Source organism: Dama dama, chromosome 24, assembly GCF_033118175.1.
Source record: "Dama dama isolate Ldn47 chromosome 24, ASM3311817v1, whole genome shotgun sequence".
NCBI lineage: Eukaryota > Metazoa > Chordata > Mammalia > Artiodactyla > Cervidae > Dama > Dama dama.
The window spans coordinates 51,456,789-51,480,142 of NC_083704.1; the positions used below are offsets into that span (position 1 = coordinate 51,456,789).

Consider the following 23,354-nt stretch of genomic DNA (forward strand, 5'->3'; position numbering starts at 1 on the left):
CTAGGAAGCCTTGGGGACTCAGTAAAGGTATAACCCTGTGTTCTAGTGGTCATTGTACCTGCCTTCCATGGAAAATGGAAAGCTCTTCAGCACAGCACTACCTTGGTTATTTACTGTATATGATGACACAGCCATCCACGAAAGAGTATGTTTCCCCCTCCAGAAAAGACAAGCCCCACCACACCCACCAACTAGAATCTGAGAACAGCAAGTAGTTTCCTGAAACGGGATGGGCACTATGACACTCTGGAATCTGGGCTGCTTTAGGTAGGAGCTTGCAGAAATGTGATCATCACTCCCTGCCTTTGCACCCAACTTGGCCACACCACCCTCTGGAATACATGGACCAGACCTGTTCATGTTTGCAAATGCGTCTTTTCAGTTGACTGGCCTCTCTAAGGCTACTTGTGAGCTGGGCTCAGGAGAAGGGCTGTCATTTTTGCAAACTGGACAGGTCAGAGGTGAAAGTATTATTGAAATTCCACAATCTGGGACAGCAATCAGCTATTTGAGCCTCAGATTCACTAAGCTTCCTTTAGGAGATGTTGGATCAGAGGAGGAATGACCAGAATCTGTCTTTGGTCAGATTTAGCATCCATCTTTCCCCCCTGTCCTATAGCTGTCTGGGCAAAGCCCAGGTCATATCATGAATCCACAGGTCACTGTCACACAAGGTCACCTCCTAACCTGCCGTTTGCACATACCTCACACTCCTCCCCTCATTCATCATCATTCACATTCATTCTCTCTCAGCAAAATCACAGACAAGCCTTCACTTTGGTAATTACCATCACTGAGAACACAAAACAATGCTGGGCATTTTCCCCCGGAAAAAAAGCAAAAGACTATTTCACACTGAACCTTACCCATACCAACAAGACCCAATTTAAGACACATGATGGTAAGAGGGACATAAAAGGAAAAAGTTCTGTATCAACCTGTATCAATTCTGTATGGGGATAGCAGAGATGACAGGGTGTGTGATTCATTTGCACAGTTGTTTCTGACAGCTTGCCAACCTCTGCAGTTCCCTTTTTGTAGTCTCAGCATCTTTTCCTCACTCCTTCTCCACCTGCTTTCTCCATCACTGCAACCACAGACTGCCCTTCCTAGCCCACTTTCCGCCGGTCTCCACCAGGACACCATTTCCCTACACACCTGCCTCCCACCAGGGCTCTGGGCTTATCAAGGGTCCCACACCCTTGAATGCATGGACTCTAGTGAGAGCCAGAGGTTGCTGAAGCCACAGTCCCCTCCAGGAGTCTGGGCAGTTGTAGGGGCCAGAGGCTGGCTGGGTCACGAGAGAACAGCATTGGCACAGCAAGGCTCACGGCCACCAGGAAACAACACGTAGACACAGACACACTGCACGCACACAGACACGCTTACACACACACACACGCACTAGGAGGTGATGGATGTTACTGAGATGGACCAAAAACCAACAAGCAGTGGGGTAAGAAATAAACAGAAACAAAACAAAGAACTTGCATTCGGATGGAAAGCTGTTTCGTGGGCCGCCAGGGCCCGAGCCCGGGGCCGGGGCAAGGTGGGTGCCTGCTCGGAGGACGCTGCTGCTGGAGAAAGCCAGGGGAGACAGGGCGTGGGGCAGCTCTGGCTCCCCTCCCGCGAGGGGTGTGCCTTGGCCGCTGTCCTGGGGCGGGGGGGGGGGTCCCACCGCACGGGCCGGGCTGCGGTGGGCATGGATGAGGGGGCACAGAGGGTGTGGGGAGGGAGAGGCACTTACCTGGTGGCCCAGAAATGGCTAGTCCACCTTTGGGGGAGTGTGCAGTATCTCAGTTTAAACAAAATCCTGGTGGTAACTGCTCAACCATGAATAGTCAGCTCTCTAGTGTTTCAATAAAGCTTGTAAAATTGTTAGTGAAAAAGAGAAAAAGACAAAAACAACAATTCACCTGTAGGGCAATTGTGCTGTTCTTCGCGGGGTATTTTCCCACCAGTCCTTGTTCTTTCCGTTTCTTGAATTTCCTAAAGTAGTCCTGTATCAGGAAAGTGGCATAGAACTTCCCCACGGTTACCTCATCATCTAAACGGAGAGACCAGACAGAGCTCTCCCGAATCAGCACGTTTGCACCAAGAGCCTCAACACTCGCTTTGGGCAGGGAGGGGGCGGGGGCACTGAGCTCTCAGCTTAGGACACGGGAAACTAAATCTAGCGAAAAGCAAGATTGTGCAAAGCAGTTAAGCCTCAAAATTAGAGTCAGTTACATGAACTGATACTCAAAATTGCAGAAAATAATGGACTTGTCATGAGTTTCATAGAGCAGCGTATTAGTAACACCATGAAGTGCCGTCTCGGTTATTGACTCAAAAGAAAAATTACAGAACAAAAAAAGGCTTCATGGGTCATATTTTCACCCTGTGCATAGGGATTTGCATGTGTAATTACCGCGAACACCAAGGACAATTAACCATCCAAACCCCAATGCCTGGAGAGAAAGATAGAGAACTCAGAAAGGTGACAGACAAGCTCGGAAGGAGAGGCCGATTCCGAAAAGTGACTGCAGACCCAGATTTCCAAGTGCCCCCTTAATTCTCTGCCAATAGCCTCCACATGCCATGTGTCGGTTTGTAACTCAGAACTGCTTGTTTTCGATACTACGAGCGACAGCTCCAGCTGACCTCAGAGCTGGCTGTCTTATCTCTGTTCAGAAACAGCCCCACCGTGCGTGGCCGGGGAGCTGGGACTCCGCTGAGCCTGATTAAAGGTGATGCATGAGGCAGAATAGTGGCTCTTGCTGTCTCCCAGGAAACCACCCTGGCAGTGCCAGTGTGTCCGGGGTCTCCACGAGGCCTGCTCTCCCAAGGTGCTCACCCCCACAACCTGCCCAAGGTGCCCACGAGGCTGGTGGCCAGTGCCCATGGCCTGCAGAGGCTGGAGGAGAATGGCTGCCACCCTCAGGCTTTAGCACTGCTCAACCTGTGGCTAGGCTGCCCTCGCGACTCACGTGCCATCTAGGGTAAGTGATCTGGCCTCTCTGGGCTTGGGTTCTCACCCACAAGTGAGCCTAAGTCTCTCAAGAGGAGCTGTGAGGATTCCAGGACAAGAGGCCTGTAGAGCACTCTGGGTGGTCTAAGTGCCAGGGGGCAGGTGACAATGGGCCATTGCCATCAGAATCACTGTTATCTAACAACTCGCCAACAGTGGCATCTATTGAAACAGGATGGGGACCATGACAGGGTGCAGGATACTGGAACCCTCAGGTGGGGTGCACCCGAGTGGGGTGCATTTCCTGCCCGGGTGGGAGTGGGTGTCCGTGACTGGACACTGCTGGGCCACTCTGGGCTGCCCGCTGCCACCTTCCTTGTCAGAAGCTGCTCAGTGTTACTGTGTGAGAGGATGCCTGGGGGTGGTCGGCCTGGAGAAGTGTGTCACATTCCTTCTAAACCCAAGGCAGGCAAGTCCTAGAGCAGCACGGGGGCGGCTCCAGTGAACCTCGGCCTTTGGGAAGCAATGAAACCAGGGCCCTCATCGGTCTAGGGCTGGTCCAAATGGTCTAACAATGCCCTGTGCAGAGGCAGGGAGGTGAGAGGCGAGTGGACAGAGGTTCCATGACTTGCTCCAGGCCAGGTGAGCTGGGAGGTGGGCCCCCCAGACCTGGGTTCTCATTCTCCACCCCACTGCCTCCCTGAGGGATGGCCCAGCTCCACCACAAGGGCCACCTGGTCCTGTGGGGCTGCCTCTCTCCAGCAAAGTCCACCTCTCCACCAGGCCACATGCAGGAGGTGGACCGACTGTGGCCCGACAATCCCAGGGTCAGCCAGCCTCTGCAAGGCAGGGTCCCCAGTCTCCCCTGGGGGCTCCCACAGAAACACCGGCCATACTCACAGGGGGGCCATCTCATCCCTCGCTGGGGTGCTTCCAACAAAAGCTGGCCTAACTGTTCTCCCCCTTCAGCCTGGATGGTGCTGGCCTAGAGGGCCCAAGGGGGCTCCTATGGGAGAGTCCTGGCTCTCCCTGGGCAGTGGGGTGGGGGGGGGGAGTGTACTCAGTGAAGAGGGTGGATCGTGTTCCTGCCAAAGGGGCAGCTACAGGGCAGAGGTGCCCACCTAGGGCTCTGCAGGCAGGGCCTCCAAGGGCCACCTGACCTTCTGCACTGAGATGCTGACCTACTGAGACCGGGCCCAGGAAGAGTCTCAAGAACAGCAAAAGTCAAAGCTCCAGCAGGACAGAGAGGGAAGGAAGAGGAGTGAGTGCAGGGAGGCCGTCTGGGCTCGGGACTTCAGAGAGCTCCGAACGCTCCTCAGGGGAAAGGAGCCAAAGATTCAGGTCCAGGTGCGAAGGTCTGAAGACAGAGAGGAGCCCCTGGGAGGACAGGGGAAAAGCCATGACTCGGCAGGAGACCACAGTGGAGCTGAGAACACGAGCAAGATCCAGATGTGACATGAGACAGCTCAGCATGCTGAGCGCGGACAGGCTGCCCCAGAGCCAGAGGCAGCACTGGAGCCCGGCATTCTGGCCTGGCTCCCAGGCTCACTCCTGAGCATCACCTCATCAAGCTCACAATGAGCTGGGGGCGCCTCACATCACCCCTGTGCTGGTGAGGCCTTTTAAGATGGGCGCCGACTCTGCTCTCTCACCAGGGCTGTAAGGGTCGCCCGAGTGCCCCACAAAGACCAGTCCCAGGTGCAGGGCTGGCCTGGCTCAGCCTGCTGCCCTCTGGCCAGATTACCGAAGGTGGTCACCGAGCCCCTCCGCCATGGGAGTACCCATGCGCTGGCCCAGAGGGTCATAAATATATTCTCCTTTTCTAAGTGTTCCACGGGGTGGGAAAAGCTCATCCACTGGAAGGTAAAAGAGGAAAGACAAAGAGGCAAACGGTGAATACAGATACTACAACCCTGCCCAGCAACTCAACCAGAGCCTGTGCCCTAAAGCCTGAAGTCTCCACCATTGGAAATTCAGTGACAAGAGCCCTTATTTGAGATCAGCCTGGATAAGCTCTATGCTTGGCACATCCACCACCTGGGCCATAGAACTTCTTGAGCATACCGTCCCTACTAAGGTGCTGTTTCCTTTCCAGGTTTTCCGGGGCTCTGACTGCCATTTTGGAAGAGATTAACCCTTGTCACCCTAACCCCCAATCCACATTAAGAAATGCAGAGAGAAAAGCAGGGCCCAGTATTAGGCCAGGAAAGAGGAAGACTATGTAGCCTTCATGAAAAGCCTAGTAGGGCTACAAGCTGATCAAAGGAAGAGAGGCAAATTCCGGATCCTTTTTTTTTTTTCTTGGTGAAATAGAAACAAATGACATTTCACAGTAATGTGAATGACTCTCCCCAGGTAAGCCTTGCCAGGATGGCACTGATGTGAGAGACTGGGCTGTAGGGAGGGTGGCGTATCAAGAGAGGCAAGAGGAGGGGGGAGCCTGCGAGGAAGGTTCCCCTGAGACAGGTATGGCCCACTATTCTGAAGCATGCATCTGCATCGTGAGAAATATGTAGGGGAATACAGTTGGCAAGAGATAACTCTGATTCCATGCCACCACCCTAAAACAGAATTGCTTCAGAATATTCTGAAAGACTGAGACTCGAAAGGAATGGAGGCTGCAGAAAAAGCTCAAGCACATTGTTACAACGATTTAAGAAAAGCAAATTCGTCTCAGCCATGCGAACACCTGGGTGTGCAGCTAAAAAGAAAAGAACGGAAACCAAAGAGCTGTTTTAAACGTGCAGGATCAGTTCTCCTGTGGGGGGCCAGGCACTCTCTCTGGGTGGGAGTTTTTGTTTGGTTCTGTTGGTGTTTTGTTTTGCACTCTTTCCCTTAATCATTTCTTGGTGTGTCCTCTTTCCTAGCTCTGAGCTGTTGGCCTTGCCAATTCTGGGTGGCTCCCTCCAGCGACAGGAGCTCACAGTGCTTCTGGCTTCATGTGGGGAGCAGAGCTGGCCAGCAAGCTGCACTATCCCCCAGAATGCAGAGGTTGTCACTTTCTCAAAAGGAGAGGCCACTGTCCTGCCCTGGGGTTCCAGACTCAGCTTCCAGACCTGAGCCAGCCCCATTGGGAATGACGCGCGGTTCAGTTTGTTACAAAACACACCAAACATTTCTAACACACCCGGGTCTGAGGGGGTAGAGGCCGGGTGTGTTGGCACCGAGCAGACGGATCCTGCACCTTTAAAACTCGAAAATGAAGGTCAAAACACAACCACCTCCACTTTTAAGTCAACGTGTACTTAAACAGAAATGGAAAAACAGTATCTGGATTATATATATATGTGTGATATATATATAAGTCTGAGAAAAGTTTAGTCAGTTATTTTATGATAAACAACAAAACGAAATAAGCATGCCTGTTAGTTCCATTTCTACTCTAAATTCTAATTAAAGGGACGTTTGGGTAATAGATCTAGTCTTAGAACATTTCACAAACACCATTTTTCAAAAGCTTTTTTTTGTGTGTGTGAGAAGTTTTCAACAACATGTTGAAGGCTATATGGAAACTAGTTTTAAGTACTTCATTTTGGGCAAAACACCACCCCACCCCCCTCAAAAAAAATATAGGCTTTTGGTTTTGAGGCCGCAAGCTTGTTCTCCTAACATGACTTCCTCCACCCACAAGAGAACCCCTGCTTCAGCCATCTGGGTGTCTCCGTTTCCTTCTCACTGAAGCCTCTCCTTTGTCTGGAATGGTCTTCATGTTACCCCAAATCATTACACTGCTGGCCCTAAGGGCCTTCTTTAGCTTCTGGCCTCAATGTTCTGGCTGGTACCTCAAAAGCCTTCTGCAGACACGCTGGGATTCCTGGAGACTAGCACTGAAACCAACATGTTGGCCAAGAGCTACTTAGGAAAGAAACTGCACTGACCACCGGCTGGAGGGACAACTTGGTCAAGGAGTTTCATGCTGGTTTTCTTCCAGATTTTCTTGATCACAGCTCGGAGTTCTTCATTAGCTTGTTCCAGGTTCCCTGGATTCAAAATGCAGGAGAGGCGAATGAGCCTTGTTTATTCTCCCCTGCAAAGCCTCTCTGTTCTCACCAGAGGTGCCAGTGGCACGAGTCACCTCTCAGCTTTCTGGGACAAAGTGACTCATGAAGGGAGGAGAGAAGGGTGGAGGAGGCTGGCCTGGCCAGTGGGCCCAGCACAGATGTCCTGATTACATGCACCACCCCGCCCCCCTGGGGGGCCGTCTGACAAGAAGAGGTCCACGTGAGAATCAAGGTGGGATATGGCTTCCCCTTCCTCTTCTCCCACCTGTCCTGCTTCCAGGGAGGGCTCACCTTCAGTCTTGATTTTAAGAGCCGTTCGAACCAGAGCAAAGAGAGTTGCATTAAACATGACTGTCCCATCACTGTTGAGTGGCATGTTCATAGCAACCAGTCTCTGCAAACAGAAAGAAAAGTCTCTTGATAGAATGCAAACAACTGATGACAGCTGCAGTCCATTCCATTTATTTTCTGTTTATTCTCTCCATCTCCCTCCTATTGGTTCCTTGATTCAACTTAATGGCCATCGAGAGGCACCTACCATCTGAGGGGCTCTGAGCTGACAAAGCACAAATGCTGGCACTGAGAAGATATGTTTTGTCTTTTAAAAACTGTTTAGCCCCCTACTGTTTATGCATTCCTCTCCCCCTTCTCATCAGCTGGCTCCCCTGTGTTTGGGGTCAAGCCTCCACTCTGGACACATCTTTAAGGCTGTTTGGGGGTAAAATGATATACCAGGCATGTTGAGCCAGGCAGAGAGTCTGAGACAAGGGTCCTCAACCAATGAAGTCCATTACTTTTCCTAACTTGGGGAGTGTCCTTCAAGGACCCTGCCCTGGAGAGACCACTGTGGAGTGTTCTGTACAAGTTCATGTGGTTCCTCTGAGGGTTTGGCCTTGCAGAGCTGGATCCCCAATGTCCTGCTCCTGTCTTCTCTCACTTTACCCCTGTAACACCAGCCCTGAGAGCCGGAGAGGACGAGGATGAGAGAAAACACCCTCTCTGGCCTCAGCTGATGCAGATGACACGTCCATAGCCAAGTGCTGTGCAAGGGTTAAAGGATATCACAGACACTAAGGGCACAGACACTTCAGCTGGGTGCCTGGCAGGTGTGAGCGCTAAAAAAGCAGTGCTTAGAATTACTAGTAGTGTCACATTTCTTACTTTCCGCTGACAAGGTGTCCCAAAAGAAAGATGTTAAAACCTTTTTCCTCCCTATCAATGGACTACCACCTTGTGTACACAGGATTCACCCTGCCTGAATTCCTAGTCCTAGGACAGCCTGCACATTTACTTGGACTGCTGCTGCTGCTAAGTCGCTTCAGTCGTGTCCGACTCTGTGTGACCCCACAGACAGCAGCCCATCAGGTTCCTCCGTCCCTGGGATTCTCCAGGCAAGAACACTGGAGTGGGTTGCCATTTCCTTCTCCAACGCATGCCTTTACTTGGACAGCCTGCATATTTACTTGCATCTCCTGGTAAATTTCTGAATCAGCAAACTGCTTTGTCCTTAGAGTACAAAGGAGTCCATTTTTACTTACACAGGTCCTTACTTAGTTCCTTTACATAAAAGGGTCTACAAATGCAAACATAAAACAATAGCCATGAGCCAGAACTCATCTTGTTCTTGGAAAGCAGAAAAGAGCCTGGTACTGTAAAATCTATGGGAAAAAGTCAACATCCATGGCTTATTCTCTGTGCCAACATCCAGAGTCCAGGATGAGGAGAAGCAAAGACTTGGGCAAGAAGCCCAAGGACTTGCCAATGGAGCTTTCTGGACTTCCAGGGCAGGGCATGATGAGTTTGGCTCAGATTTCTCTGAAAGCCTGAAATACACTGTAGACTCCACTCTTTACTGCGGTTCTGTCTAGAGCTAGCCTAGCACCCCTGTGAGGGTGAGGTGAACCCCTGACCCTGAATCCCATCAGATCTGTGGGAAGAGGGGACCAGGTGTTTCACAGTCTGGCTGGATTTCTACACAGCAGAGTTTCAACAGACAAACTCCCACATTTCTCCTCTAAAAAGAGGGGGGTCGTTTTCTGTTTCTACATCTGACTCCAGGTGGTTTGACATGAACTCTACTGAAAGAAAAAGATCTTGAGGAGAGCTCGCAGAGAGCATGGTCTGATGTGAAAACTTCAGGAATGGGGTGAGGTGGCAATAGGAATGGAGTGGGATAATTAAATACTTAGCTTAAAAATCCTACTAGGGCATTAAAGACAGAAAGGGAATTCTAAGCGAGCTTGGGAGACTGTTTTAAGCCTACAGCCACTCAAGAAGAGAATCCAGTAACCAAGCAACAATGTACATATGTAAAGTACCAGACAGTAGGTATGGGATCTGAGTCTTATTACACCAAGTCAAGGAGTTGAAGAGTAGCACTTCTGCATGTAGCCATGACAGGAATATAGATGAAAGGGGAAAGAAACTAGGTGAAAGGGGATATTATACCAAAACCTGAGATCAATTACCTTGTTTTAGTGTATATTACCGTCCGTTTGTTAATAAATGTTAACGATTTAAACACTGCCATGATGGTCCAGAGCTCAAATTGCCAATATCCGCTGGATCATTGAAAAAGCAAGAGAGTTCCAGAAAAACACCTATTTCTGCTCTATTGACTATGCCAAAGCCTTCGACTGTGTGGATCACAAAAAACTGGAAAATTCTGAAAGAGATGGGAATACCAGACCACCTGACCTGCCTCTTGAGAAACCTGTATGCAGGTCAGGAAGCAACAGTTAGAACGGGACATGGAACAACAGACTGGTTCCAAATAGGAAAAGGAGTACGTCAAGGTTGTATATTGTCACCCTGCTTATTTAACTTATATGCAGAGTACATCATGAGAAACACTGGGCTGGAGGAAGCACAAGCTGGAATCAAGATTGCTGGGAGAAATATCAATAACCTCAGATATGCAGATGACACCACCCTTATGGCAGAGAGTGAAGAGGAACTAAAAAGCCTCTTGATGAAAGTGAAAGAGGAAAGTGAAAGAGTTGGCTTAACATTCAGAAAACTAAGATCATGGCATCTGGTCCCATCACCTCATGGGAAATAGATGGGGAGACAGCAGAAACAGTGTCAGACTTCATTTTTTTGGGCTCCAAAATCACTGCAGATGGTGATTGCAGCCATGAAATTAAAAGACGCTTACTCCTTAGAAGGAAAGTTATGACCAACCTAGACAGCATATTAAAAAGCAGAGACATTACTTTGCCAACAAAGGGCAGTCTGGTCAAGGCTATGGTTTTTCCAGTGGTTATGTATGGATGTGAGAGTTGGACTGTGAAGAAAGCTGAGCACCGAAGAATTGATGGTTTTGAACTGTGGTGTTGGAGAAGACTCTTGAGAGTCCTTTGGTCTGCAAGGAGATCCAACCAGTCCATCCTAAAGGAGGTCAGTCCTGGGTGTTCATTGGAAGGACTGATGCTGAAGCTGAAACTCCAGTACTTTGGCACCTCATACGAAGAGTTGACTCATTGGAAAAGACCCTGCTGCTGGGAGGGATTGGGGGTAGGAGGAGAAAGGGATGACAGAGGATGAGATGGCTGGATGGCATCACCGACTCGATGGGCATGAGTTTGAGTAAACTTCGGGAGCTGGTGATGGATAGGGAGGCCTGGTGTGCTGCGATTCAAGGGGTTGAAAGAGCCGGACACGACTGAGCGACTGAACTGAGCTGAACTGAACTGATGATGGTCCTGGTTACACCATAAACGGTTAAAAGAGGAACTAAGGGTATAAGCCTTGATATCTACCTAAAAATGAGGAAGAAGGGGATCTTCTCTCCTCTACTTTTCCTTTGATTATAAAAATGTAAACCTCTCTGCTCTCGGGGCTGTGCTCCCTTGCCTGCCCCCTCTCTCACAAGCATCCTATGCTAATAAACTCACTCTTTGCCAACCACTCTGCCTCACACTGAATTCTTTCTACATCAAGACAAAAAAACCTGAGTTTCAGTGAGCCCAGGTGAGTGGTTTAAACTAAGAGACAGTGGGTTCGAGTCTCCTCCTAAGGCAGGGATTGTGGGTTCAAGTCTCAATCTGAAGTGCAGATGGGTTCAAGTCCCATCTGACAAAGAGTGTGGTTTTAGCAAGAGACTCGAGTCCACCCCTGAGAGGCCACTGCTCGATGCCCACTCACTGGGAAGGGGGCTCTGGTGGCAGAGGGTCACCATGTACACCATCATACAAGCTAGGAGGTGTCCAGGTCACCAAGTCCTCTCCATCCTCCTCCCTAAGCAGACCCCTAAGCCAAGCCCTCCCCTCCATGCCTGCTCCCCTGCCCTCCCTCTGGCTCTTGATGTCTGTCACAGTGAGATAATGCAACAGCTCTCCTGGGTGTTCTCCTGTCCCCAGTTCACCCCTCTGTTGCCTGGAGTCAACTTTCTAGAATGGACATCGACTCATGTTCCTTCCATGAGATTCAGCATGACAAAGAAGGCTTCACGCAGCTACGCTCAGCTTGGGCCTCAGGCCTTCTGCCACCTTCTCTTGTGTTCCAGCCACACCAGCCACTTCCTGTTCTCCTGCCTCCCTGTCTGGGCTCTCTAGGCTCCCCTTCTGTGACACTCTTTCCGCTCTGACAAACTCCTACTTCTCTCCTGCTGAACCTGATCCAAGTGTCATCATTCCCTCCCTTCTCCCAACCAGTGACAAATTACATAATTCCCTTCCTAATCTTACCATTGGCTGAAAGGGTGACTTGAGAGTTATACATTTAAGAGCTCCTCAAGGACGGCAACCACATAACACTCATCTCAGCACCCCCCAGTGCCTGACAGCAGGCTCCGTAGAACATAAGTTAATCAGTGCTGACTAAAGCGGGGAGTCCCTACAAGGGGCCTTCAGGCGCGCCAACAAGACTCTCACCTTGCAGGCTACCCGGTGTGGACACAGCTTCCCGAAGCCCAGGGGAGGCTGGATGCGGCGGAGCAGAGTGACCACGTCCAGATGCTTGATCCTTCCCCTGGAGGCAAAGCACAGCATGAGGGCAGGGCAGCACCACTCGTCCGGGCTTGCAGGCCATCCCACCTTCCCCAAGGAGCACAGCCAACACCCAGAAACAGCTCATGCGAGCCAGACGGAATTCTTTTCCACTTACTTTGCCTCAGGGTCATATTCAGACCAGATCCGTTTGAATTCGTCTAAGTGGTGAGGCCCTAGAATAGACCAGTCCCGGGTAAGATAATCAAAATTGTCCATGATGACAGCCACGAAGAGGTTGATGATCTGTAAAAGCCAGTTGGGGGGAAGTTTCAGGTGCAGTGAGATTAGCTGGGTTCAATCCTAGTGAGTGCTTCCTGATTATAAGGGTCACAAGACATTTGGACCCATTTGTCCCAGAGAGGTTGAAAAACTTTCATTCTAAAGAACAATTAAGAAAAAAGCAGGCTTCCAGCTTTCCCAAATGGCTTGGGTATAGTCCCGGGAGGTGAGCCGGAGTGGGGAGGGGAGTAGGTATTGTCTGATCTTTTGAAACACACTGGAGTTTTATAATTTGCACCAAATAACTTGCTGTCTTAAGTCACTGCTATGTGCAGTGGCTTTGAGAATTTTATAAAAGAACCAGCAGCCCTAAGAAGCCGGAGTGGTGAAGCCTGTTAGCGAGCACCAAAACCCCTACTACAGCAAAGGTGCTTATACTAACACACGTCTCACTCGGCAGAAACCTCAACTGCCCAGTAGAGTCTGAGTGCTCATCAGCATAAGATACCCCACAGCTATTTGATGGGGCAATATCATTGGTCCGAATCCCAAATGCTACATGAATATCTGTCTATGAGAGGAGTGCAGGGGTGTGTGAGGCAGTTCTGATCACTTACCAGAAATGCACAGAGCATGTAAAAACTGATGAAATAAACGATGGCGAAGTTGCTCCCACATGTGTACTCCTCCCCAGGGTTGTAATCCGAGTCGGGGTCGCACTGCTTCCCCGGGAGGCAGGCTAGCATGATTTCCTGCCAGGCCTCCCCCGTCGCACACCTTTTTCGGATCAAACAAAGAAAGAAAGAAGGCATATAAGGCTTAGACCTTCAAGAAATTTTAAGAAAAAATATTTTTCAATTAGATCAAAACCTAAGTAATTTGGGAGGAAGGCAGCTTGAGTTAGTCAAAATTCCTAAACTGAAAATCCTATTTCTTTTTTCTTTTTTGCAAAAGAGATACAGATGTATAGAACAGTCTTTTGGACTCTGTGGGAGAGGGCGAGGGTGGGATGATATGGGAGAATGGCATTGAAACATCTAAATTATCATATATGAAACGAATCATCAGTCCAGGTTCAATGCATGATACAAGGTGCTCAGGGCTGGTGCACTGGGATGACCGAGAGGGATCAGATGGGAAGGGAGGTGGGAGGGAGGTTCAGGAAGGGGAACACATGTACACCCATGGCGGATTCATGTCAATGTATGGCAAAACCAATACAATATTGTAAAGTAAAAAAATAAATAAAACTGAAAAAAAAAAGATTAGAATTCCTTTTAAAAATTAAAAAAAAAAAAGAAAATCCTATTTATTTTCAAATGCAACTTGTATCAGTAAGTGGAGGACCTGCCGCAACTCCCTTTGATATGCATCAACCATTGGATACAAGCACATCAATTCTTTCCTTATAAAGGGATGTTTGTTTTGTTGTCTTCTCTCTTTTAAACACTTACACTATTATTTTTAAATGATTATTATTTTTAGCAACCTAACATCTGACAGCTTGATTAGATTCCCCGGTTCAATTCTGTTGAAAGAAAAGAACTGGAAACTAACTTACAAAGAACTTGCTCTCCAGTCACTAGAGTCAATAGGAATTACCTGTAGGGTTTCTAGAAGTTCTCACACTTCAAGACACTCTGTTTACAAAGTTATTAAAAAGAGTTAAAAACAATCCCATACAGCTTGAAATTGTGCATCTCACAATGCTCCCCACTGACTGTGCAAAAGGCCTCCATGTTCCTGCTAAATTTTCATTTTCCTGGTTGTTTGAGTGGATGCGCCCATGTGTAAGCACACACTCCATACCGCCCCAGTGGTTCAGGAGACCTACTCATTCACTCCCAAGTGGAAAACCTTAAGCCAATCACAATGTGAATGACCGAAAGCCAGCAAAATTCCTCTGTGACTAAAATGCTACCATGTCCATGTAAGAATACAAAACAAATACAAAAACCCACTAGGACCCAACTGCTTTAAGAACCCAGGTCCTCTTTTGCTCTGGAGCCCAAAGCCAGAGACACCTGCTCGGGAGTGGACTCACCTGAAGAGCAGCAGCACCGCCTGGGGAAAGGTCTGGAAATTGTTGTTCCTGTTGATCTGGTTGTTATCTCTCATGGCCACTTTCCCAAACATCTAGAGACAGAAATTGTTAGGGGAAAAAGAAAAAATTTTATCATATAGAGGAAAAAAAAAAAAAGTCCCCCACATGTGAATCTAGAACTCAAATTCGGTCAATACCCAAAATGCCTGGCACTTGATTCATCCCACTGAGATGTGCTGGGCTCTGTTCTAACCACTGGGCACACCCTCAGCTCAGCACATTCCCACCCTGGGGAAGGGATGCAGAATTAACCGGACAGGCAGCCCTCCCAAGGGGAGTTCGGCTGGTCCAGCCCCACGGGATCCCCGAGGCTGGGGGCTGGGGCCACGGAAGGCCTCCAGGAGGAGTGAGGTTAAGGACTGGACTGAAGGGTAAGGAGAAGCCAGTCAGGCGACAAGGAGGGCAAAGGGTGCTCCAGGCAGCGGGAGCACGGCCTGCAAAGGAGCAGAAGCAACATGGCCTGGGTACTCCCGGAAATGAAGCCAAAGTGAGTGTGACAGACAGACCAAAGACAGGCTGCAGACAAGCATGGGGGGCTGGTGGGCTTTGCTTTAAGGGCCAGGAAAAGTTACTGAGTGCGTCACTCACAGAGATTATAGAAGCCGACTGACATTTAGGAAGAGCCTGATGCCCAGCAAAGATTCTTCAGTGAACACAGGGTGGTATGTGTGATGTGGTTTGCAGTTCTCTGTGACACTTAAGTTTTACACGAGGACGTTATGGCATAAAAGACATTTCGGGGCCCAGAGCACCAAAAGCCGCTGACATACAGGGGCTCAAGCACACTGACTCTTCATTCAAAACCCCTGGTGATATGGAATCTAGAGAGGAACCTATTTGCAGGGCAACAATGAAGACGCAGACGCAGAGAAGAGACTTATGGACAAGGGCGGGGGGTGGGGGTGCTGGTGGAGGAAGGAGTGGGTGAGATGAATGCAGAGAGTAGCATGGAAGCATACACACTACCATAGGTAAAATAGACAGCCAATGGGAATTTGCTGTATGACTCGGGGAACTCAAGGCGGGGCTCTGTAACAACCTAGAGCAGTGGGAAAGGGTGGGATGTGGGAGGGAGGCTCAAGAGGGAGGGGACACGTGTACAGCTATGACTAATTCGTGTTGATGTATGGCAGAAATCAAACCAAGACTGTAAAGCAATTATCCCTCAATTAAAAATAAATAAACAAGTAAAGCCCCTGGTGAGTCCTGGTGACTTGCACATGCTTCTCTGCTTTAAGAATACAAAAGTAGGGACCACCACTCTCTGCTACTGGAATACTTCTCCTCCTTCTCATCACAGCACTCCCTGACCTGAATCAGTGGACAGCAGGGCAGAGAGATCCCGGGGTGGGGGGTGTCCAGGACCACAGACTCCTCCACCTCCCTCTCCCCACAGAGGCTCTGCCCCCAACCCGGCCACTTCACGTTAGGGCTCAGTTGTTAGTGAGCTCCTATCCCCTCTTCACACCTCACGAGGGGCTGGAGAGCAGGCCCCAGGTCACAGAAGGGCTTGCTTCCATGCTTCTTTTTAGAAGGGCGCTTCTGAGGCAAGATAATGGTTCACTTTAGCCCCAGCATCTGAAATGCTTTCAGATGATAAACAGACTTTAGTATCACTCAGTATCCTCTTAGCAACAGTGGCGCAGAAAACAGGACAATTATGGCTTCTTTCAGTACTGCGCTCAGGCCGTGGCTACACGCAACTGTGGGTTTTCTCCACCAGTTGGCTCTCCTCAGACACAGATCCGGGGTGGGGAGTGCCCTAAACCCAGCTTCCCCTGACATGTTCTAACGTCCTCACGCCCTTCTAAGCCTGGGGCTCTCGCTGGTACAAGCCCTCTCCTGCAGGGCCAAGTTTTTCTCAACTTTGTTGTTCGTTAGCAGCCAAGCCTGGCTCAAAAACCATGACCTGCCTTTCCAGTCCACCTGTCCCAAGTGCAGCATGCTGGGGCAATGCAGTCAAGAGATCCAGGGGAGAGGTGCTGGAGCGTACCTGCATGCCGATGACCGCGTAGATGAAGAACAGCATGGCGATGAGAAGGGCGACATATGGGAGCGCCTGGAAGACAGGAAGCACTTGGGTCAGCATGAGCCTCCTGCCCCCTGGCGCCGATGGCTCGGGGGTTGGGGAGGGGAGAAACTGAAGGCCCACATAGAGTACACCCTCTGTTCTTTTCCATGCTATACGGAAAGGACATCAGTAGTGAGGAAGAGCTTTTAAACCCCAGCACAGCTTCAGCCCTGAGGACAGCAGCCCATACACCTTGGGTTACGAAGCTGCAGGCATGATGTGCTGGCCACGGTCATCAACAGTGCGTCCTGCTCCTAAATAGTGTTACCTCTCAGAATAATGCTTAAATTTACTGTTGGATTCCTTTGTGAAACGACTGTAATTGATAAAATGGTTCCAAACTGCTTGCTTCCTTCTTTTGTGGGTGTGTTTGCAGCAGGGGCAAGCAGCTATTTTGCAAAGGAACATCTTTATGCAAAATCACCTTGTGTCTGCTGAAGTACTTCCTTAGAGTGAAGTGTTAGGAGTGGAATTACTGGGTCAGAGGGGGAGAACCACTTTCTGGCTGTGGCTATAGAAAGCAAGACACTTTTCTTAAAATGCACACTTTTTGAAAGAAATGCAGAGCTGGGGGCTGGGCCAGGGAAGAAAAGGAGCTAGCCGTGTGGTGGCCAAGCCTGGGCTCTCCTTAGGAACATCAAATAAAAGCACGGGTGTGAAGTCAGACAGACCCCTGGTCTTTTAAGCCAAGGCTCCTCAAATGCTTTTCTCCCTCATCTCAGGTGACAGAATATGTCCATGTGCTCAGCATGCCTCCAGGGAGTGCCCAGATTGTTAAGGCCAAGCTCACATGCATAAAACCTCCACTTGTTCTCCTATCTGAGAAAGGTCATCAGAAAGCCAGTGGCTAAAAACCTCCCGACTTGTGCCAGGTCTGGGTCTGTGACTGCCAGCTTGGCCCAGAGTAGCTGCACCATCGTGACAGCTGGGCTGGTTAACAGCCCCACAGGGTTAGTTCCAGGCTGTCCTTGCCATACCAACATGCATTTTCTCCTAGATAAGTGTTGAAGAATTTTGTTGGCACAGCTTCTCAATTTTTACGGTCCGCTACTTGGTGACATGAATTGATCCATAGTGACCAAAACCTTTTTAAAAAGGAGGAATGACATTATTGCTTGAATCATTCTATCTTTATAGCAGCTCAGTCACAAACATTGGTGCTCTGTATTAATAACAACAGTCTAGGCTTTAATCCCTTTCCAGGACCAAAGCTCACCTGCCTGGGACCCCCACTGGCCCTGCCTCTCTCAGAGTCGCAGCCTGGCTCCTTCCACAACATCATTTTCCCCAACAGGACTCGTGAATTTCCTTCAAGTCTCTGGACTGACCTCCTTCCCCAAATGCACACCTTCTCCTCTTTACCTGTTAAAAATCTGCCCACTGTGGAAAAATGTCTCCTGAGATATTAACAACAGTTACTTGAGACGTGGGGGTGGGTTGTCCTCTGTGTATCTTTGGATAACTTCATTTGTTAATGTGAGCATTTATAGCTTTTGAATTAAAAATTGTCAAAAGATAAAGAAATGAAGAGCCATGACTTATTTTCTAATGTTTGTGTGCATCTACAAGCTCCCCAAGTGGTGTACCTCTGGATGAGATTCTGGGCCCTTCACGATGGAGTAAGTCTAAAAGACTGTAACATCTGGTGTGGGGTGCCAGACAGTACAGGAGAAGCTGGGTTCTGTTTGGCACAGCCAGGAGAGTACTGCTGACAAAGGGCACCTGGCTTCTACCTAGATGCCCTTCACTATGCAATCCTGCCAGCACAGAACAGCCCAGGATGGGGGACGGTGTGCTGGCCCAGGCCAGTTGGTCTCTGACTTTGTATCTATCAACAGATCAGCCACTGGACTGGACTCTGGCATTCTTACGAGGCTTCCAGGGATCGGAAGCCTCCGATCCTCTGACCCTCCCTCTCTCAGACGTCAGCATTCACCCTGGGCATCCTGGGGAGGACAGAGGGGCATGGAGCCCCGTATCTCTATCAGCCTTGGAAATGCTGCAGAGATCTCAGCTCTGGGTCCTTACTGCTCTTTCTTCTGCTTCCTTAAGCAAGTCATCCTAAGTGATTTTCCCAAGCAATGCTGGAGAGGTCTCTTCCGCGTTCTATGTCCTCCACGGACCTTGAGGGTCACAGTGGTCCTGCAGAAGGGAGGCTGGATCCACCATGATAGGGGACAACCGCCGACTTACACATGATCTTCAAAGACAAAGAAGCCCTTGGCATGGCTCTTACCTGGAAGGACTTAATAAAAGTCCACAGCAGTGTCCGGATGCCTTCCCCCCTGCTGAGAAGCTTCACCAATCGCATCACTCGGAAAAGACGGAAAAAGGTGATGGAGATTCTATTGCTCTCTTCAGAGTTCTGAAGGGTTATCATGGAGAGGTCAAACCCAATGGAAAGTAGAACATGCAACACTTTCAGAAAAACAGCAACAGATGCACACAGAGGTGGCAGAGGTAAGAATTAAAGATGTGTTTCTAGGGCCTTTGCACCTTACAAAGCATGATATGAAAGGAGAAGTTACATGCTAACAACACAGGGCTTTGGAAAACTGCGTCCACACAGCACATGCATGTCCACGTGGTCTAGAGTGTTAAGAGGAGGACGCTGGGCTGGTCAAGAGTACTGGACACTGATGATGAATGCAAACCACTGCAGACACTGTTCTGAAAGGCCAATCATGGAGAATACAGAACAACTAGTGGAGGACTCGACATGGCCCAATAAACTCAAGGGAAAGGCCCAGCCCCCCGGGGACTAGTCACTGATCTTACCCCAGGTGTAGCGGTTGGGACAGGGACATTTTCACTTTCAGTTGGCTTTAAGAAATCAAAGATTGAAAATGCATTAATGAACTGGGAAGGAAGCTGGGGTTCAGGAGAATGGTCCCTCCCCACTTTTAAACATTCTGTGGTTTGTGTCTCAGGAGAACCCATGTGCTGTCTCCCTGAAGAAATGCCACGGCACTGTCTGGAGCTGGACTTGAGGGCGGGCAGCCACTGATGAAGCTCGGACACACTACTTGCCAATCCACACCCCAGGACATGATGGTCTAAGTGGCTGTCAGACGTCCAGTAGAAGATAATGCTGCAAGCCCTCAGGTGTCCCCACATGCAGAAATGCAGGGTGGGATTCTATTTTCTTAGTCGGGGTTGTGCGTCTGAGCAATGAACTGCTCTGAGGGAAACCATTCCTAACCCTGGGGAACAGGATGACTCTACCAAGCAGGGAAAACTGAGTGGAAGCTGCCTGCGGTCCTCAAACCTCCCACACTCCACTCTGCACCCACAGAGCTGGGTGGGGCTGAGTCGGAGCACACGGGAGCGGGGCTGGTTACCCACCCTGAAGCTGTCACAGCCCCGCTGGGAAGGCTCAGCTCTAGACAACTCCTGGGAAGCAGCAGCCTAGCACCAGCGCGCCCTGGGCTTCTTCAGCACTGCTTCTGGCTGGGCTCCGGTCCCCAGGGTGCAGAACCCCAGCCCTCACTGCCCTGTGCTCACCTGCCTCCCCACTCAGGCTGGGAGCCCCCAGGGGCGGGGACCTCACCTCACTCCAGTCAGTGCCCAGCATAGCGTCTGGCACTTATCAGAGGTTCAGTAAGTGACTATGAGAATGCAAAGAGGTTGTAAGCCAACTCACAAATATCAGGAGGCATCTTCAAATTCAACAACAATGGCTGAACAAGAGTTGGGAAGTGCCAGCCTTCCCTCCAGTGGGGTCACCTCTGCTGAAGTGGCCGGGCTATCCGGCAGCCAGCACAGGAAGGGGGCTCTTCTGGTTGGGGGGCCATGAACTGCTGGGTGCTCTCCAGGCCTCTAGGGAGCCTCTCTGCACGGCATGTCTGTATAGCTAAGGGATGCGTGTGCACACCTGGATGCACACAACAATCAGATGGGTTCTCCTCCCTGGAGATACCGGGAGAGGAAAAACTCCATTCTGAAGGCTCACTCTTGTTTACAGCTGCCTCCTAAGACCAAAACTAAAACTCTGTAAAATTCATAAAATATAAGGTATTTGGGCACGACACCTCACAACTGAAATTCAACAATGAGATTATGAAGCCAGGACTAACAGGTTCTGGTGGTGTTAGGAATGGGTCCTTGCTTCAGTTAGGATGCTCTTTTTACATTCCTTCTATTATCTCACCTCAAAAGAGACTGTATCTCCTTAAAGGGACAGATGATGGTTTTTAAAATGACTTTAACAAATGAAGGTCTTCATTTACCAAAGCTCTCCTGCTTTCCCACACCATCTCCCTCAGGGCTATGTGCAGGGGGCTCCAGTCTCACCCACATAGCTGGACTGTGAGGTGGTGTGTGCACGTGTATGTGTGCTCAAGGAGACCAGAGTGTGCACAAGACAACACTCGGTGGTATACTTTTGCAATATTGTGTTAGACCTGCAAGAGAATAAAAGGCTGGTGGTCAGGGACCACACTTGTTTTGGCCATGACCTGGCTCAAGCCTCTCCGGGAGAGACCTGGCTGACCCCTCCCTAGCCTGCTCCAGGAATGACAGCTAGTACACCCCGCTGATGACATGGCAAAGTTAGCTGCCAAACGGACTTCTGAAGTGTATGTCTCTTTTTCAACTGCTGTCTCTGAAGTATGCCAGATCTTGGGCTACGAACATGAAACCATGGGTAGTCTTGTTCAAAAAAAAAGCAAAGAGGAAGAGAGAGCATTTGTGGAGGGACAAGGCAGCATGACATGCAAGAATGGAAGCACAGGGCAAACGGCACACCAGGTTGCATGCATCACCAGGGCAGCCTGGGACACCCCTCCCCGGCCCCCACATGCTATGCTGGGCAGGGAGGACGTCACTGGTAGCACTCAGGGAAAAGCGCAAGTTGCCAAAATATCTTACAAACTGAGGGATCCTGAGGACGGCTTTCCTAAACTACAAATGCCAGCCTGATGAAAAGGGCAGGCCAGCTCTCACCCTGGGCTACCCACAGGAACTGTCTGGGGATCTTTAACACTGTGATGCCTGGGTCCTACTCCAAAGATTCTTATTTAAAGGACCTGGAGTATGCCCAAGCTTTGGGTATTTTTAAAAGCTCCCAGGTGGTTCCAACTCAGCCTGTCACTCACAACAGCTCATTCCCTTTAGATCTGGAGCAGCCACACAGAGTGGGGCCACCAGAAAAGCCCCACACAGGCTGTTACAGATAAGCAGTGGGTTCTTCTGGGGTTGATGAGGGTTCAGTACTCAGATGGATGCAAATTGAGTAGGGCCATCCCCATCTTCCTTACGAGGGATGGAGGAGGCTCACAAACCCAGGGAGCTGGTGAAGGGTATAGATGGACCATGAGCAAGACACTGCTCTGCCAGACTCCTGGGATCGACCACAGGATACCCCTAGAGGCCAGGACACTAGGGAAGGTCTCACTCCCCAGGGAGCTTCTACAGACAGCACTGAGGGCTAAATGATCAGTTTTCAATCAAGGGATTTCCAGTGTCATCCTGGGACCTGGGCTAGATGACCTTGGTAGCTCCTTCCTGAGATGCCAGTCTTTGTTCTGAAACCCTACAGGAGGATGGACCCTCAGCTTTAGGAAGCCAAACTATACACCAGGGTCTGGAAAGCCCCTTCCCACAGGGCTCCTAAGCAGGTTCTTGAGATGTAGGCTCCGGGCTAACCCCCCTGTAGCTACAGGAGTCAAATGAGCCCCGAGTTCCCCAAGTGCACACGGAGCAGAGCATTTACGCATCAAGTCTCATCTTTTCTTGAAAAAACTGAAAGGACGCCGTTTTCCAATCCAGACAGGAAGCAAGCCAGCATCTCAGCAAACCAGTTACCCTGAGGCATCCTGGGGAATTCCTATGGGGAGCCTCTGACTTCTGACCTAACAGGTAACACCTCTGGCACGGAAGCCTTCTGTATTGGGGATTGCTGAGTCTGTCTCCAGAAACCAGCTACCTGGTCCCTGGAAAAGGGTGAGCATACAGCATGGAGGGCTGAGCAACCTGACTGTTGATTCAGAATAAGAGACTGAGGGTAGCTATGGCCACCTGGTCCACCTGGGCCCATGACAAGGCAGCAACAGTTCTGAGGTCCCTGGGAGTGAGCTCCCTCTGTTGCTCCTGAGTGCCAACAATGCAGACACAGCTTCTAAACAAGTGTGCTGCCTCCCCAGCAGCAATGATAAAGGTGAAGTCTCAATGTCAGCGAAAGGGGTTATGGAGAATATGAGGCTGGGTCACTTCTCCACTCAAGGAACAAACAGGCATCAAAGAAGAAGCAAAAATGAGCCCACCAGTCCTCATCTGACATTTTAGCAGCTTGATGATGTGATGACCAACTGTGATGAAGACAAGTCCATGAGATCTGTCAAACCATGACTGTGACTGGGTGGGTGTTGGGGAGGAGGGAGCAGGATGAAGAGGGTTGGGTGAGCATGCAGGCAGGACAATGGAAAGGGCCATCCAAACTGTTTTCACAAAGAACACAAATGCAGCCTTGATTGCTCATTTCCAGGTCAGATCAATTCATTCCTGTGACTATGCTGGCCTGTCACAGAGCCAAGTGTGACTGACCAAGATGGCCCCAGCTCAGGTGCCAGGCTGGAGGCACAAAATAGGGCACAGCAAACAATTTAGATGACCACGACCCACAGCACTCCTATGAAATTCAGCGAAAACCAAAGGTGGGGAAGCCAAAGACAAGAATACAGTCTTTTGAGTGCTTTTGCTTTAACGACTTCACCGTATATATGTTTATATATACTTGCCGCTACAATTTTCTAAAAACAAAACCAACATGAAAATCAATTAGGCAACAGAAAAGATCAACAGAAGTTGGGAGAGAGAGCACAGCAAATTAAACATTGCAAAAAATGATGACTTATGGCAGCTAAAAACAGCCAACGATGGACCAAGAATATTCATGCTCAGCTGAGTCAGGAGTGCAAGGGACAGGCCACCAGGGAAATCTTGTGTGCTGCTTCCCTGCAGAAATAGGTGTGGGAGAGGGCAGGGTGGAGGAGCCACTGGTTACACTGGGAGAGTTATG

The 23,354-nt window shown here is 49.8% G+C and overlaps 1 protein-coding gene across 1 annotated transcript in view; it reads right to left on the reverse strand.

The window, feature by feature from the left end:
* The window catches only part of CACNA1D (calcium voltage-gated channel subunit alpha1 D), a 339,914-nt gene that overhangs the window by 22,321 nt on the left and 294,239 nt on the right, over positions 1 to 23,354 (reverse strand). Inside the window, exons 34-42 of the mRNA XM_061128345.1 lie at positions 18,573 to 18,701; positions 16,259 to 16,324; positions 14,206 to 14,297; positions 12,779 to 12,938; positions 12,058 to 12,185; positions 11,826 to 11,922; positions 7,243 to 7,345; positions 6,829 to 6,930; positions 1,917 to 2,047 (exon numbers count right to left, since the gene is read on the reverse strand). Of these exons, the coding sequence (XP_060984328.1) occupies positions 1,917 to 2,047; positions 6,829 to 6,930; positions 7,243 to 7,345; positions 11,826 to 11,922; positions 12,058 to 12,185; positions 12,779 to 12,938; positions 14,206 to 14,297; positions 16,259 to 16,324; positions 18,573 to 18,701 (1,008 nt within the window). The remainder of the gene's footprint in view (positions 1 to 1,916; positions 2,048 to 6,828; positions 6,931 to 7,242; positions 7,346 to 11,825; positions 11,923 to 12,057; positions 12,186 to 12,778; positions 12,939 to 14,205; positions 14,298 to 16,258; positions 16,325 to 18,572; positions 18,702 to 23,354) is intronic.